Source organism: Pogona vitticeps, chromosome 12, assembly GCF_051106095.1.
Source record: "Pogona vitticeps strain Pit_001003342236 chromosome 12, PviZW2.1, whole genome shotgun sequence".
Taxonomy (NCBI): domain Eukaryota; kingdom Metazoa; phylum Chordata; class Lepidosauria; order Squamata; family Agamidae; genus Pogona; species Pogona vitticeps.
The window spans coordinates 17007351-17025707 of record NC_135794.1 but is presented as its reverse complement, the minus strand read 5'-3'; the positions used below and the strand labels follow the sequence as shown (position 1 = coordinate 17025707).

At 46.4% G+C, this 18357-nt stretch overlaps 1 protein-coding gene across 1 annotated transcript; it reads left to right on the top strand.

Annotated features, from left to right (window-relative positions):
• Positions 1-1888: 1888 nt before the first annotated feature.
• Positions 1889-17955, top strand: FAM174B (family with sequence similarity 174 member B). The gene is made up of 3 exons (XM_072981649.2): positions 1889-2558; positions 11225-11356; positions 14667-17955. The coding sequence occupies exons 1-3, from the start codon at positions 2257-2259 to the stop codon at positions 14668-14670; spliced, it is 438 nt and encodes a 145-aa protein (XP_072837750.2). The 5' UTR covers positions 1889-2256; the 3' UTR covers positions 14671-17955.
• The last annotated feature ends 402 nt before the right edge of the window (positions 17956-18357 follow it).

The following is an 18357-nucleotide window of genomic DNA, read 5'->3' as shown; positions in this document are numbered from 1 at the left end:
GGACTTGGCGTTCCAACCTAAAAACAAGAACGACACAGGAACAGCCCCACGTGATCACCTGGCCTCTTCCTCAAGGTAGCCTTGTACTTCCAAGTGTGAGCAGTCGGCCAAGGAGCGGCCTTTGGTTACACTGCTCTCAGCTACAAACACAAAGCAGGCGGGGAGCACCGTACAGTGCATCACTTCTTATCCCTGACCCTCAAATCCTAACTGTTCCAGAGATGCAGAGACACTGAAATAGATATTTTTAAAAGACATGTGCTGCATTAGTATTTATGTAGAGATGAGTGGCTGGTCATTATTATAAGCCGTTATTTGGTGCATTACACGTTACGGGTAAATTGTGTTCCCACTGCCCCCATGCCAGAAAACTCCAGGGAATTTTTTTGTTGAACTTGAAATGTATAGATATCTTATAGATACAGTCTTACAAATAAGTACTGTATAATGATTATGTGTCATCAAATACATGACCAGGAAAACTGGTTTGTTACATTTCAAAAACAAAAGACCACATAGTAACTTTCTCCCAATTGCTTTTGAAGGATATAAACAAAAGATAGCTCAGGGGTTTAGTTATCTAGCTCACTGGTTATTAACCTTGGGTTACTCAGGAGTTTTGGACTGCAACTCCCAGAAGCCTTCACCACCAACTGTGCTGGCTGGGGTTTCTGGGAGTTGCAGTTCAAAAACACCCGAGTAATCCAAGGTTAAGAACCACTGAAGCTGTGGAGCCAGAGGTTAGGGGTTTGATTCCCGTCCGTGCCTCCTTGACAGGAGCTGGACTCAGTGATCCATAAGGACCCTTCCAGCTCTGGAGTTCTATGGTGATGATGATTCCACAGAAGATGTCGCAGTGGGAGTGGGGGTGGAGGATGAAATTTATTTATTTATTTATTTATTTATTTATTGGACTTATATACCGCCCCATAGTGCTACAAGCTCTCTCCGGGCGGTTTACAATTTTTAATTATACAGGCTACACATTGCCCCCCCAGCAAGCTGGGTACTCATTTTACCTACCTCGGAAGGATGGAAGGCTGAGTCAACCTTGAGCCGGCTACCTGGGATTTGAACCCCAGGTCGTGAGCACAGTTTTAGCTGCAGTACAGCGTTTTAACCACTGTGCCACGAGGCTCATATATATACAACTCTCCAGTTAGAGGGCCCCTTCCCTTTGCATGCCTTGGACTTGCCTCGCTGCTGAACAGAAATAATCGGCATCATTCATCTATTAAGAACCCTTTGCACATGCTCAGAGGTGCTGTCTCTTCTGCATCCGTGCCTTGTCTTGGTGTTGGGCTTTACAGGTGAACTGAACCGTCAGCATCTCTCCAAGAAGCCTTTTGCACATGCTCAGAAGCTTCTTCGTCCTCTTGTCTCTTTAACGGCCTTCTAACAACATCCTGGAGAAAGCTTTGCTTGCATTTAAGAGCACCTGTATGTACTTTTAATGAAGAACGGGCAATACATCTGGATGGAGACCAGACGGGGGGGGCACGCGCATCGAACACCCCCCTCCTCAAAAGCAATTTAATGGCGACTAATAAGGGAATGGGTAGCCCTTTGAGGAACCCGAATTCTGTGCCCCCCCCCCGAGGAGCAAGGGGTGGAAAGCGTGACTTTTTAGGGGAACTTGGGGGGCGCCGCCGTCCAAAGGTGGAGCTGCCCGTGGCAGCCGAGGGAGGGGGGTTTGGCCGGGCTTTCGCCCTTCCAAGGAGCCCCCCCCCGGGAGAAGGGCAGCCACCCTCTCCCCGGTGAATCCCCGGGAGCCCTCTGGAGGGAAGGCCGCCCCGCTCCCTCTGCCCGAGGTAGCCCCCGATCTCCGGGTGAGGTGGGGGGCCCACAGCCGCCCGCGAGGGGGCGCCCTTTCTAGGGCGGGGGAAGAGGCCGGCCGGGCGTTTGCAAGGAGGAGCGCACTCTGCACTTGCGCAGAGATCCGCTTGACGTGACGGCCGCGCGGCGCCGCCTGCCTTTCCCTGCCCGTCCAGGCGCTGAGGGAGGCCCGGCAGGAAGGCAGCCCGGCCTCGGTGGGTGGGTGGGTGCGTTCGCCGGAGAGCCCGCCGCCTCGCTTGCCCGCTCCTGCCAGCGCCGCCGCCGCGACGCGGCTCCTCCTCGGCCCGCCCCTTCGCGCGCCCGGATCGGGGCTCCGGCAGCAGCCGGAGGAGGAGGAGGAGGAAAGGAGGCGGCGGCGGCACCTGCGGTCCTTCTTCCCCGGCTTCCCCGCCGCCTCCGCGCTCCGGCCTCGGGGCCGCCATGCCCTCCGCCGGGCGCCGCCTCCTCCTGCCGGCGCTCCCGCTGCTGCTGCTCGCCCTCCTGCCCGCCGCCGTGGCTGCCGTGGCTGCCCCGCCGCCGCCGCCTTCCAAGCCGGAGCGCCCCCCCAACGGCACCACCGCGGGGCCCCCTCCGCCGCCGCCCGTGCCCCCCAGCGCCGTTCCCCCGCCGCTCGGCCCGGTCTCGGCTCTGCTGCGGGACTGGCCGGCGCTCAAGGCCGCCGCCGTCGGGGCTTGTGCCGCCAGCGCCGCCCTGGTCGCCTGCCTCCTCTTCCGCCTCCTCAGGTACGGGCGGGCCTCGGGCGGCTCGGGCCCTGGGGCGGCCGGGGGTGGGAAGAGGGGGCGCTGAGGACCGAGGTGTGTGTGTGGGGGGCGGGTTGCCAACTTGCCCGGGGACCTTGGGCTCCTGTGCCTTAGGAACGCGCGGGGGGGCGCACGGAAGCGGCGGAGAGGCGCCTTCTCTCCCTTCGTTTCCAAAGGATGCTTTTTCACCGGCTGGGCTCGGAGGTGGCGACGGGAGGCCCGGGTGGGGGTGGGGTGGGGGGGAGAAAGAAAGATGATGGCGGGGAGAAGGGCATGCGTACAGTGTCGTGGCTTGGTGGCTTCCTTGGCACAACCCATTAACAGCGCTTGGGGCGCAGCCGTTTTTACAGCCTGGGCGAGCAGCTCCGCGCTCGCCAGATGTTGCCCTGCAGTTCCCATCATCCTTTGTTATCCGCTCGGTTGGCTGTGGCTGCTGGGAATTGTAGGCCAAAAAAAAACAACCCCACCACAACAGCCCACACCGGGAGAGCTGATATATTTATATATTCCCTGGAGTGGAATATATCAAATAGTACAATTTCTTGAAGATGGCCAGCACAGACCTGTGCTTATGGGATCAGAAAGTGCGCGGTTGAGATATGTTCCATATTGCAGCCTTCCGATGTTTGGTGGTGGTTTTGTCCCTAATGCCTGCCTCGCCTACATAAGGCAGGCCAGTACTTATCATGGCCAAGTTCTAGGGTTGGAGTTAAGCCCAAAAATGGCAAATTGCTTTTAAAGGCAGCCTCCTAATGACTGTGATTGTTGGCAGTGCTTTTACCCATGCTTATCGTTTTGAACTCTAGCCTTGATTTGATTGTTCCCTTGTTTTCTTAAAAAGTCCGGTTGGTCCATAGGGTCTTCCAGAGTTTTCACGGTGTTAAAAATCAGACTTAAAATGCTCCCTGGTTCAGGTGGCCTTAGTGCAAACCTGTAAATAAGAGGAGGGTTTTGCTAAACTTTGTGTCAAGTTTCAGAGGGTTGTGGCCTCAGGCAAACAGGACGGGGCTCCTGTACCTTTAACATTGGAATGGAAGAGGAAATTTCCGTAGGTAGAACTTGTGTGACAAAGGGGAAGCATATGGTAAGCTATAGGAAATGTAAGCTGTTGGCTAGCTCAGTGGTTTAGAGCTCTGGCTGCTGAGCCAGAGGTTTGGAGAGCCAGAGGTCAGGCATTCAGTTCCCCACTGTGCCTTCTAAAAGAGCCAGCCTGGGTGGCCTTGGGCAAGCTGCACACAGTCCCGGGGCACCCCCAGAAGATGAGAAGGATCAGCCACATCTGAAACGGGTCACCATGAGTCTGTATTGACTCGATGGCCCTCGATGGGCTATGATTATTATAGGAAATGTAGCTACCATCCCTCTCCTCATCTCCTGTCTACCATAAAAAAATTAAATGGGGGGGGGGGAGCAGGAACTTCTTTTCCCTTTGGGAATCCTTCTCTCACCCCCACCACCCTGGCTTCTCAGCTTGAAGTCTTCCCAGCCTGGAAGGAATTGTTCGTCAGCCTCTTGGATGTGACTGGGAAAGCGTTGTGGGAACGACAACTCTGTCCGAATTGTTAAATCGAACATCGTTTCTGAAGCATGGGTGACGAAACAGTTTGTGGAAACATCAACAAGGAAGGAAGAGGCTGAAGGTGGGGAGTCTTGTCTCCCCACTTCCTTAAAAAAAGGGGGGGGAATACTCTGTGGGAACAGCAGGAAGGAAAAAAGCTCATCTCGTGGCAGGATTCAAACACAAGCTCAGTAAGCTGTAGCTACGGGGCCTCCGTTTATGGGGTGCCGCTAATAATTTTGCAAACATTCCTTTTTCATTGTCTTTGCTTGTTTTTATAGTGCGATGGAGTCTCTTAATTTTGACATAGCCCAATACAGGGATTGCCAAAATATGACCCATTATATATTTAGTTGTCCTACAATTCCCATCAGCCCTAGCCAGGAGAGCAAATTGGGGGGGGGGGATGCTGGGAGTTGCAGTCCAATGGCAGGAAGGTTGGTCCGCCCTGATTTAGTCCCTCACTGGCCAGAATCCTCTTGGAGTTGACATAAGCTTTGTGTGACTTGCTGGGACTCCTTGCGGCTAATTCACGAGGTGCCTGCTCATGTGCCTGAATACACCGCTGACATGACCCATTGCCACCCTGTCAGTTAGCAGCAATGAGCTATGTCAAGTTGTACAAACCTTAATGCAAAACAACATCCTGGCCGTTACATCTTCAGCTGAGTCTGGGTCTTTCCATAAGGATTGTTGTGATATCAGCAGCTCCTACAGACATCAGCCCTAACCCTCTGCCGTTCCCCTTTGCATGTCTGAACATCTCCATGGTGTGTAGTGCAGTGGCTTCTGGAAGTTTGCTTATTTGTTTTTTTTATTCATGCATGCATTCCTTCGTTAAAGTTCTTCCCCACCCATCGAGTGCACAAGCCCCTACTCTGGGCGGCTCCCAAGAAAGAAACATAGAAATAAAAAAAAAAAATTAAAATAATAAGCCTACCAAACACACACACACACACCCCTCTATCCTAAAAACCCCAGTCTAGCAAGCTTTTCAAGATGGCACACTATTGGGGGGGGGGGTCATCCAAAATTGCCTCAAAATTAAAAGCCAGGTTTCAATTTGCTTCCTGAAGCTCAGGAGGATGGGGGATGTAGTCCAAGAACATTTGGACGTTTGGCAACCACTGGTGTGGGGATAAACTAGACAGCCATATTGAAGCATTAGACAGTCATACTTATTGGTGGTCAGCTGGCTAACACAGTTTATGACCCTCATTCCTGAGTTTCCAAACTGAAATGCTCCCAGCTTCCCCTCATTCTCAAATGGAGCATCTTTTGGTGCCACACTTTTTCCCAGCTTGAAAATAAATAGGGTTTTTTAAAAAAATTATTTAAAATAATATTTTTACCCCAGCTCTCCCCTTTAAAAAGGACCCAAGGCAGTTTGCGTCATTAAAAGACAATATTTGAAGCTAAAAGCAGCAAGTATACAAATACTGTACTAAAAAGCATCAAACAGATACAACTCTAAGAAAAGATAAACAAAAGCAATAAAAAACCCACCAAAAAACCACACACATTCACAGCAGCAGGCACAACAATCCATTTAACCCCACACACACCCACTCAGGAAGCCAGTCACTAAGTGGAAGCTTGCCTGAAGAGAAAGGTCTTCATCTTTTTGGGGAAGGATAGCAAAGATGGGGCCAGCCAGGATTCCTGTGGGAGGGAGTTCCACAGTCTGGAAGCAGCCGCAGAGAAGGTCCTCTCCCGTGTCCCTACCAAGCGCACCTGTGAAGGTGGTAGAACGGAGAGAAAGGCCTCTCCTGATGATGCTCAGTATACCGACGGGCCTGCTTATACTGTTTATATCTCTAAGCCCGTAATGACAGCACAGCTACAGGATTTCAACTGGAGAGGTTTTAAGAGTTGTGGAGGTAGCTGTTTTAGTCTCTTGCAGGGGAAAAACCCAACACAGAATGTTGTGTTAAATCTCCTTTTTTTGTCTGGTGAAGTGGACTTGTCCACGAAAGCTCACATTAAAAAAAATATAAAGTTGTTTTTGAGGTAGCACCACAGTTTTGTTAGTTTTTTTACTTTTTTATTTCTATTTTGCTTTCATCTATAATACAAAATCTTGTGTCACCTTAAAAACTAAAAATTGTATTTGGTACAAGCTCTCCTCGGACTGCAGGACGAGCTGTTTCCTCAGATGTGTGGGGTGTAGCCTCAGTATTGAGATCTGGGAGAATGAAGGGGGAAGGTGTACCAGCTGATGATGGTCTTAACAACTGGTTGCTTATCGGTTGTTGAGATGGTGGCAAGGCCGTCCTGGCATACACAAGTAGCATGATGAGGAATAATACGTGTCCAATTAAAATATAAGAAGTGAGAATTCGACCTCTTGGCAGGACCAGAAGGAAAGGAAAGGCAAGGATTGATTTATTTTATGTTGTAAGCCACCCCGAGTAGACGTGGTCTAGAGGGGCGGAGTATAAATTAAATTAAATTAAATTAAATTAAATTAAATTAAAATAAATAAATAAATAAATAAATAAATAAATAAATAAATAAATAAAATAAGGATTAAAGGCAAGAGTTTCCTAGATAGTGGTAATAAAAGAAATGAAAAGTTGGGTGGTAATACAGACAAACCTGTAAAGGTGAGCTGCTTAACTTCAGTTGTGAGATACAAAGCCTTTGTACCTATTCAAGCAACAGGAAACAGGAAGCCTTTTGATGTTTCCCACGAGATTCCAGTGACTAGAATCAGTGGTTTAGTGATCAATCTGGAAGTTCACTACTCCTCTTGATAGTCCCCGTAGCCATTGGGCCCACCATTGCAAGCAACTGGATCTGTCTTTATTGAACCAAGGAAGACCAGGTCTTTTGTAAAGCTAATGGCTTTTAACTGCCCGTTCAAGAGTAGCATTATACAACAAAGGTGGCTTGCAATAATGTCCTTTTCCTGCAAAATTTCTCTCCCAGCTCCTGTGAGGATTGCTGCTAAGCCGGTGGTGGGAAGGACCAAGAATATTTGGCCCCATCTTTGAGAAACCTGGTGTAGTGACAAACCTAGGGAGTCACGATGAGGATTCAGATATTCATATATTTTGGTGGGCAGATGGCTGGCACTGTTTATGACCAGCATCCTGAGTTTCTAAAAAATGCTTCTAAACTTCCTGAGCATCTTTGTCTCTCCTACTTAAAAGTCCCGGGACTTCGACACCAATGGAACAGGGGAACTTCTGTGTGCACAGCCTGTATTCTTCCACAGATCTCTAGGCATTTTAGCTAGCGATGGTACCAGAGGAGGTAATCTAATAAAAGGAAAAAAGTCAGATGGTCCTTGTATGCAATCTGAAGGCAAGAGTAGGTGATACCTCTGTTAGACCCCCTAAACAGTCACGAAGAAACACTGGTTTTCTTATAGCCACGATTTTTGGAAATCTTGTGTTCTGTCCTGCACTATCCACAGATAAGTGGTGCTTAGCCTAATGAACGCCCACCTGAGCTGAAAGCTAGCAATTGTTTGTGATTTTTGTTGTTGTTGTTGTTGTTGCTATAACCAAGGCATCACCTACCCTTGTCCTTTGGACTGAGGAAGTTGTGTGTGGAAAAAGCCACATCATACTTGGCTGGCCTTCTAGGTTATTTGTTTTCTTTTCAGGAAGCACATGTGACCCAACATATCCGGCTGGCAATATTTCAGGATTGGCCCCTCCCTAGGAATCGGGTGGGCAAGGGAGACAAGAGTGAAAACTGATTTTACCGCTTGGAAATGAAGTGGGAAAATACTTTCCACAAGAAGAGATTGGGAGACTCTTAACCCCCACAGAGTAAAATGACCCTGCAGGTCCACTCATTACGTTCCTAGTAACCTGACTTTCTAGTTTGAATCATATTTCCATCATCTCATGAAAACAAGGACAGGCAGTGAAGTGGTGTGCTGTCACAAAAGGGATGAGAAAGTTTCCTACCATCTGAAGGCCGCTGTTCTATGTCCACCCCCTCATCTCTCTCTCTCTCTTTCTCTCTCTCTCTCTCTCTCTCTCTCTCTCTCTCACACACACACACACACACACACAGAGCTGTTGATACTGGGGGATTCTATTTGTAAAAAACCCAAACAAACACACACCTTAAACTTGGGACCTTTTGCATCCAAGAAATATCATTTTTGATACAGCCCTTCTCTGGGGTGAAAAGTAAGCTGCTCCTCCCTACAGTTCTGAACAAGTAGACGCGGTATGTTCACTAGAAATCATGGGAGTTGTGGTCACAGTGGGAGTTGTAGTGCAGTCTGTATTTCAAGGGCACGTAGTACGGGACCAATTTGCATTTATTTTAGAAAACTTTTAAGTGCTTCCTCAATTTGTGCCATACCTTAGCTCTTTTTGATCATTCCTTATTTTGAGGAGTTTTATGTGGATGTACAGATTCATAGACACACACACACACACACACACACACACACACACACACACACACACACACACACACACACACACACACACACACACACACACACACACACACACACACACACACACACACACACAATATTAAGGTTGTGGTTAAATGTGTTGCATATTTGTACGTCCCTATTTTAGAGATGGTCACGAACCACTGACTGGGTGGTTTCTCCAAACCACTGTGGTGGCAGTAAAAAAACAAACAAAAACAGAACGAACCACCAAACCAGCTTTTTGTGCCCATCGCTAATGGATTTTATCGGACGACACTTTGATGTAGAATGCAATATTAATTGTCGTCATTGTTATTTCACCTTCTTTGAGAAGATGCACAAGGCGTCTGGCTGTAATTTCTCCTAAGATCTGCACCTTCTCAGACAAAATGTCATTTTCCTGCATTATTTTCCATTGTACAGGATGCAGCTGGGGGGGGGGGGGAAGCTCGCTGGGCTGGAGGTGAAAGACAGAGACGTGCCAAGACGACTTACTGCCCCTCTCCTCTTTTCAGTGGAGCGGCGGGGGGGGGGGGGGGAGCTGGTTTGGCCAAAGGATAAGTCACATGAAGAACAGCTGCTCCCAATCTTTCTCCCTCATGTGATGATGGCCCAACGCACTCTCCCTGGCTGATTGTGAGCCACCCGTCTATTTTTAGCCCAACAGCCTTCAGGATTAAAGGCTCGGCTGTTGACACCCCCCACACACACACTAGGTCTTGAGCAGCTGCTACTCCTCCCGACAGCTTTGACTACGACACTTTGGGAAGGGAGAAGTGGTGAAAAACGAAAACTGGGAATCTGTCCCCCAGCTAGGACGGTCATGAAAATCTGGGATGCGATGGGCTAGGTGCAACGGTCCAGGACTCTGTGCCCTTGAAATACGGACTGCACTACAACTCCCACTGTGACCACAACTCCCATGATTTCCAGTGAACATATCACGTCTACTCGTTCAGAATTGCAGGGAGGAGCAGCTTACTTTATCCCCCAGAGAAGGGCTGTATCAAAAATTATATTTCTTGGATGCAAAAGGTCCCAAGTTCAAGGTGTGTGTTTTTACAAATATCATCCTCCAGTACCAGCAGCTAGGGGTTGGTGTGTGTGTGTTTGTGTGTGTGTGTGTGTGTGAGAGAGAGAGAGAGAGAGAGAGATGGGGTGGACATAGAACAGCAGCCTTCAGATAGTAGAAAATTTTTCTCATCCCTTTTGTGACAGCACACCTCTTCACTGCCTGTCCCTTTCAGAGGTAAACGGGATTGGTTGGCAAGTCTGATTGCTGGGGCACTGCCTCTTTGAAGGAACTACGTTTCTTGAGGGCAAATGTTGAAATAGCAGGAAAGAAACTTTTCTGGTTACGTGTGATTTGAGCCTGGCCTTGGCAACAGGTGCAGCGGACCTTCAGCTGAGCCTTGCATTGATGGAAGAAGGCAAGGAAAGTAAGGGTGGGGCCACTTGTTCAAATCATACGAGACAAATTGCAAGGGTGCTAAAAGGTGGCATGGTTAGTGAAGCAAAGCGTGCTGCTTTTATACTGCTTCATAGCACTTCAAGTACTCTTTGGCTCGTTTACAGTTTAATTATGCAGGTTACACATTCTCCCCCCCTTCAAACTGGGCACTCAATTGACTGACCTCAGAAGGATAGAAAGCTGAATCAATCTCCAGCCAGCTACAGTGGTGCCTCGCAAGACGAGCGCCCCGTTTAACGACGAAATCGCATTATGAACTTTTTGCGATCGCAAAAGCGATCACTTTACAATGTTTTAAATGGGTTTTTTTCACTTTGTGATGATCGGTTCTCTGCTTTGGGAACCGATTCTCACAAAACGATGATTTTCAGCCAGCTGATCGGCGGTTTCAAAATGGCCGCTGGGTAAAAAAAATGGCTCCCCGCTCTTTTCTGGGATGGATTCCTCGCTGCACGGTCAGTGAAAATGGCTGCGCTATGGAGGATCTTCACTGGATGGTGAGTTTCAAGCCCATAGGAATGCATTAATTGGGTTTTAATGCCTTTCTATGGGCTTTTTTATTTCGCATTACGACATTTTCGTTCTACAGTGATTTCGCTGGAACAAATTAATGTCATAATGTGAGGCACCACTGTACTTGGGATTGAACCTGCATCCTGAGCAGAGGTTTGGCTGCAGTACTGCAGTTTAACCCCTGTGCCACGAGGCTCTTACTTGAGCATTAGGCCTAAGGTAGGCAGACACAGGTTTAAATCTCTGCTCTTAAGACAGTGGCACACATTCATTGATGGCACTGAATTTCCTTTTTTTAAGGTATACATTTGGCAGGTGGTCTCAGACTGAGTGGCAGATTGGTAGAGAAAGATTGTTGAAACTTTTCAGACCAGAACAAAGAAAAAGAGCCAGGCGAAGTCTTCTCAGAGGGAAGCCCGTGCAGTGAAATGGTTGCTGTGTCAGTGTAGGAGATCTGTGTTCTAATCCTCGCTGAGCCATAAAAATCACCATGAGCAGACCCGTCTCCCTGGGTGTTGGAAGGATGAAACTGGGCTAGAAGAAAGCCTTGTGTGCTATCTCAAAAAACAGGATACAGATGCAACATATGAAATAAGCCAATTAATGTTCTCCCTCGCCATGGGAAAGGAGTTCACAGTGTTTTGGTGTTGTGACATTAAAATGTGTGGGTTTTCTTCCCCCCCTTCCTGTTTTAGGTCTGGCAGAAAAGTGAAAAAAACCCGCAAGTATGACATCATCACGACACCGGCTGAACGGGTAGAAATGGCCCCCTTAAATGAAGATGAGGATGAGGATGAAGATTCCACAGTGTTTGATATCAAATATAGGTAATAAGTGGAGGAAGGTGGTGATAGAAGATGGTTTATTAGAGGCGGTTGGCCTTTGAGGGTTTACATGGCCCCAGATACAGAATATTAACACATATTTGGGAAGCATATGCTGATGATCAAGCAAGAGCATCTCTGAGTGCATGCCAAGGCCACACAGGTAATTGGAACCAGAATTGGGTTCACAAGCCTTTTTGCTTCTAGATCCCACCCCTGCTTTCAACCAGTAGTTGTTTCCAGCAACAGGATGAGGAGAGAAAGTTTTTTCCCTGTTAAAGAATCTGGAGTCAGAAGCCCTTGTTGATTCTGTAGATCTGCCTACCTTTTGCTTTTCACCTAGGTAAAAAGATTGGAATGGGGGGGGGTCTAATCGCACAGGGAAATCGCCCGCAGTTTGAACCGCTTGTTCCACTGGTCCGGTGTGAGCCATTTCCCGGCAATTGCACAACGTACGGGCAATAGCGATCTAGCCCAACCTGAGTCCGTGCCCAAAGGTGGACCCATTTGGAGCAAAAGGAAGGAAGGAAGATCAATCCCTGCGAAGCCACCTTTTATGGTGGAGTCTGTTGCCCGCCCTTTCCGCCGTTCGATCGCTTCCCTGAGCTTAACGCTTCTCAGGGAGAATCATTTTTCTCAGGGCGTGTAAAAGTAAGGGATATCCAGGCAGGTTTATCTACGGTCAGAAATAAACAGGACAAAACTGAGTAATCGCTAAACCTGAGGATGCACATAGGTGGGGATTTGCCCTGCTCTTTGGTTTCCAGTCTGAGGGTGGGCTGGTTCGCTCCTTTTTCCAGTGACCACAGGGCGTAGAGGCCATTGCAAGGTCCCTGATGTGTTCTTTCCTGAGCCTTTTTATGGCTCCCTGACAAATCAGGGGCAACTGATTTTTTTTCTTTTTCTTTTTTTGGTATGGGTAGGATTACTCTGTTTTGGTTCTTTTACACAACGCTTGTTTGGGGGTTAACACAAGGCCTTTCTTTTTCATCCTCCTCCCCACCCCACAACTTAATTTTGTGTACTGTTCAGTCTGAAGAAGACCTCTGAAGGAGTTCAAAGCTTGCCCTTGATCTTTTGAGATCTTGGTTCCTCATAATTGTTGCAGACTTTTGCATTTCTGGTAAAACTGCCTTTTGCTACACAGTAGAAGTACAAAGATCACATAGGAGAATATTGACGAGTTCTCCAGAGTCCACCAGTCTCACTCTGAGACATTTATGAGAAAAAGAAAAAGGATGTTCCTTTACTTACAGTTGCTTGAAATTACAGACTTGGGTATATTGCCTTTTTTACTACACACATTCATTCGTTTGTTCGTTTAGTCGTGTCCGACTCTCCGTGATCACATGGACCAGAGCGCGCCAGGCCCTCCTATCTTCCACTGCCTCCCGGAATTGTGTCAAACTCATGTTGGTTGCTTTGATGACATTGTCCAACCATCTCATCCTCTCTTCTTGCCTTCACACTTTCCCAACATCAGGGGCTTTTCCAAGGAGTCTTCTCTTCTCATGAGATGGCCAAAGTACTGGAGCCTCAGCTTCAGGATCTGTCCTTCCAGTGAGTACTCAGGGTTGATTTCCTTCAGAATGGATAGGTTTGATCTCCTTGCAGTCCAGGAGAGAGTCTCTCAAGAGCCTCCTCCAGCACCACAATTCAAAGGCATCTGCTTTCTTCGGCGGTCTGCTTTCTTTATGGTCCAGCTCTCACTTCCATACGTCACGACAGGAAAAACCATAGCTTTGACTATTCGGACTTTTGTTGGCAAGGTGATGTCTCTGCTTTTTAAGATGCTGTCGAGGTTTCTCATCGCTTTCCTCCCAAGAAGCAGGCGTCTTTTAATTTCGTGGCTGCTGTCCCCATCTGCCGTGATCTGCCGAAGAAAGCAAGTCAAAACAAGTCGGCATGCAAGCAGGGAAGGTGCTGGCTCCAAACCTCCTGGAAAACCGAGAGCTCAAGTCTGAGGTTCAGGCAGCTTCTTCCAGAGATGAGCTGTGATGCTCTAATAAACTGCAATACAGGATCCTATGACTTGGTGTATCTGTTTTCTAGGAGAATACAGTGAGCAGCTCCAGGGGTTGGGTGGAGGAAGGATCACTGACAGGTATGGAATACGATTGGCAGAGGCTGCTCATTTGCATAGGGATGGAGATTGGCTGAGAGAAAGAGAGTGGGAGGTGCTGTCTGGATTGCAGTGGTGCCATAGAGGATGAAAGAGGCAGAAAGAGAGTCTTGGGTTCAAGAGTTGGGAACAAAAAGCTGACACCAAGTAAGAATCGAAGGGAAAGGTTATTTAAGGGTTCAGAACGCAGACACTCAATACTGTTGACATGATTATATGGAGAAGGTTGACGTCAACATAAATACACAAGGATGACACCTGGTTTTTCTTCGTTTTTCTTCTGCCTGACACAGAATGGTTTGATGGAGGAGCAGGAGATGCGCTAGAGGAAGAGTGTATTGCTCTGGGCGGAAGGGGAAATGGCTGGGAGGAAGGAAGCTGGGATGAGCTTTCCTACACAGTTCTCCTGCAAGGAGAGCAAACCTATCCATTCTGAAGGAAATCAACCCCGAGTGCTCACTGGAAGGACAGACCCTGAAGCTGAGGCTCCAATACTTTGGCCATCTCATGAGAAGAGAAGACTCCCCGGAAAAGACCCTGATGTTGGGAAAGAGTGAAGGCAAGAGGACAAGGGGAAGACAGAGGACGAGATGGGTGGACAGTGTCACTGAAGCACCCAACATGAATTTGACCCAACTCCAGGAGGCAATGGAAGACAGGAGGGCCTGGTGTGCTCTGGTCCATGGGGTCACGAAGCGTCGGACACAACTTAACAACAACAACAAAGGGTTTCCCCTGTTCCAGATGTCATGGGGTGCTCTGATTTAAACAAGCCATCCCTGCTCTGCCATAGTGGGAGGAAAGGAAGAGTGCATGGTGCCAGCATTCACTCCTTGTTTCATAAATGGCAGCTAATTCAGGCCCTGCAAGTCCCCCTTTTTAAAGAGTCTACAAAAGGAACTTGTCCACACCCTGGTCCAGAATCACAAGATGCCTCGGATAGTTTCATTTTGTTCCTTCATGGGCCTATTGTTCAAGAACTGAAGCTGAAGCTCAGGATTTCTTCCCCATGACGGACGGGATCCCCCAAATCTCACCATAATCTCACTGGGAATCCCTGAGATTATCGCCCCCCAAAAAATAACTCTTCCAACTGCTGGTCTTCGCTGGTTTGCACCCTCTTGATTTTCAGGATGCTCACTTTTCTGGTTGTGCTAATTCCACCCTGTTTTGTTTTTCTTCTTCCCTCAGGTGAGGCTGCCCCAGAAGGCCTGTCTGAACCAAAGAACTTTCCAAGACCGGCCACGGCAAAGCAGAGCTGAAGAACTGCTGCTTTGAATCAGTGAAATCCAAATTTTCAATTCTTTCAAAGAATTTCTTTCAAATCAGTCTTGATGGATTTAACAAGAGGCAATCCAAAGTCACCCACAGACTTGACTGTTCTGTTCCTGGGCACCAGCGACTGAAAGGCCTGGAGAATATATTTTTTTCCCCTGGACTTTGCTTTTCAGATTTAAATGCTTTTGTTTTTTTTCAATTACAAGTCTGGGTCCTTGTAACACATTCCTCAGGATGCTAGGCTAATCCCAGGCCCTGGAAGATGAAGCACAACCCTTTTGTTCATCCAACAAGCTTTCTGCTGTAAACATTAAACTAGATGGAGTGGTGTGTGGTTTTTTTTTTCACTTGCACCTAACACGTCTGAGATTGTGTGGTTTCCTGCTGGCAAAATCATTTCCTCGCCATGAGAAAGCTTGGGACTCGTTTACGAACTGTGTCGAAGTGGTTAATCCCATGTTCTTGTGTGCTCAATGGTGGCGGTGGTGGTGATGTGATTTTTGTTTTGTTTGTGAGACATAGGCAACTGTGAAGATGAGACTTGCCACTGATGATAACAATTGCACTAAATAATCTTAATTTGCAATAAAGCTCCCCCACTTTTTTCTCCCAAGGAGAGAGAGTCCCCAAATGTTTTTTTTTCTGGGCAGTGAATTCTAGGCAGCCAATTTTCCAATGAGAAGGGAATCTATTTTTTTGTTACATCTCGCTTCTTCTTTCCCCAACCACTTCAGTGGAAAGCGGATCTTGCCATAATATGGCAACAGGCAATATGTAGTGCTTTGGGTGTTGCCGAACTGCAGGACCCATCATCATTAACCATTATAGCTGAGAATGGTGGGGGTTGTAGTCTGGCAACACCAAGAAGGCCATGAGCTGGCCACCTGCTGCATTAAGCATGTGTATGCAGATATGTACCTGCACAGGTGGGTGCAGACACTAAGAGATTTCCACAACCTCAACAGTGGTTCTCTTAAAATGTGAAGAGAGAACATCTGTTCACCAATGGGATGCTGTCATGCACAGACTTTGTTTTCAGTGGAAAAGAACGAAAGATACTTCTCATCCTGATCAATACGAGCCCATTTTTGCATGGCGGAACACAACATAAACTAGAAGATCTGTCTGGGTTTTCTCCGCTTTCCATTGTAGAGCTAATTAGTTCTTCGTTATTGTAAACAAGACTGCACAGTCAACCTGTCACCGCTTTAAAAAAGGTTACTACTCGAGTAAGGACCAGGGACCCATTTTGAGGGGAGGGGTATTCCTTCTCCTGGAATGATTCCACCCAAGTCTATTTCTTCTTCCCTAGGTTCCAAACATGTGCTACTAGGCGTCCATCTGCTTGATGTCCCATTCCCAGAATTGGAACTGTTGAGGGCTGTGTTATGGAACAGCCATTCCATTTCTGCAATGAATTTCTCTGCTGTTCATAGGACGGGAGCAGAGAAATATTGAAGCCTACCGAAAAGAGGTTGATGGGCTTTTTCTTTCTTGGCCACCACATAGATGTCCATCAAGTAGATGTCCATCTTCTGTTCCAGCAGCCATTTGCAGAGATGAAAAAAGGTCCCATAATATCTTAGCCAGCAGATCCAAAAAGTTCTTTCCCCCTTCTTTGGCCTTCCATCGGTCTTTGTGGCTTTCAGATACATAGTATTGGATTGGGCCAAAGGAGAGGTACATGCGTGAGGTGGTGCCTGCAGAAGGCAATTTTCATATTTGGGTGCTCCCCACATTTTTTTCAGCCAAGACCTATAACTCTCTTGCTTAAAAGAAGGTTTCTAAAAACGTTGACATTTGATTCCTCTATTTTCAGTAGCTTAAAATAGTCTCCGCTCTTCCATTGGCTTTCTATTAGTTTCCGGCTTCTGGACCGACTTATTTCCTTATAAAACAGTCTCTGATGGTTTCAATAAACCTCCCTTGACTGAGCACGCAGAACATTCTGCTTGATCCGCCTTTCCTTGCCAAAGAACACTGAGATTCCACATTCGTCTCCTTTTTGCCCTGGTTGCTTCCGTCTGATTTCCGATCTGCCTGATCCTCTGATCTATATCTTCCTTGTTACCTCAACAGCTTGATTTCATCCAGGTCATAAAACCTCTTCTGCATCCACCAGTTACATTAGTTTTGTTTAGCAATAACTCATGAAGAAACAGTGCATGGGGGACGTGAGCATCAGGCTGAGAGGCGTCTGTGAAAGGATTAGCACAGGACAATAGTGAGCAAGGTGGATCTTTCAGGAGATATGTCTTGGAATATTGTGCCACGATAATTGAAAACTTCAAGCCCTCTGGGTTTCTAGGAATCTGGCTTTAAAGCACTTCTTGACCAGGAAGCATATTTTTTTTTGTTTTTTTTGTTCTCTATGGAGTTTCTTGGCTATTTTAGGGAAATCGTTTATAAATGTGTTTGTTTGCTATGAATCTGAGAGTCCTCTTGGTGCATACAGGTTCTGTTGGAATATCTTAAAATGCATCAGTATGGGTTTGTTTTGTTTTATTTTCTTTCTAACCTAGTTCATGCAGACATGGACTAACAGGTGCTTTGATCTTTAGTAGTAGCTGCAGGCAGAAATGTACTTTTTAAAAAAGAAAGGTAAATCTTCGTGTTGTGTCACCAAAAAGTGCAATACAGGTTGTTGTTGGGTTTTTTTGTTTTAAAAAATCAGGCATTGGCACCATGCTAATTGCATGTGTTTTTTTCCTTCTGTAGACCCCAGCACTGCTGGAATCTGGCAGAGCAGCAATGGGAGAGAGAAAACCCTCAATTTTTTTCCCATTCAGAGATTCAGACGTGATGTGTGAGGAAGGCCTGTCATGCTTTAGAACAGATTAATGCTCCTTAAAACCTTCTGGAAGCCAAGCTCTTATTTGAAACAGGGGCGTGTTCCTAATGTGCTAGCCTCTAAAATAATAACTGAAAAAGTAGTTACTTCCCCCTGCAATATTTGCCATTTCTATGTTCATTAAAGAGAGTTCAAGCTAACTTCAGGTGATCAACATGTAACTCCAAACAGTGATACTTTCTTATGAAACTGGAAGGGGAGTATCATGTTCACCCATATGAAATACTTGTGATCTTATCTGTGTATATATATATTTTCCTTTCTGGAGAAAAATTCTTTATGTACTCAACCACTTTGTTGATGGGAAACTTCTGTCTTTGCCATATTAAATGCTGGGAATTATGCATCTGACAGTTCATATGTACGAACATTTCTTTAGTTTGTTGGCTGTGTGTGTGTGTGTGTATATATATATATATGTATGTATATATATATATATGTATGTATGTGTATATATATATATATATATATATATATGTATGTATGTGTATATATATATATATATATATGTATGTATGTGTATATATATATATATATATATATATATATATATATATATATATATATATATGTATGTATGTATGTATGTATATATATATATATGTATGTATATGTATATATGTATATATATGTATATATATGTATGTGTGTGTGTATGTATACATATATATGTATATATATGTGTGTGTATATATATATATGTATATATATACACACACAGACACACAGTATATATATGTATGTGTATATATA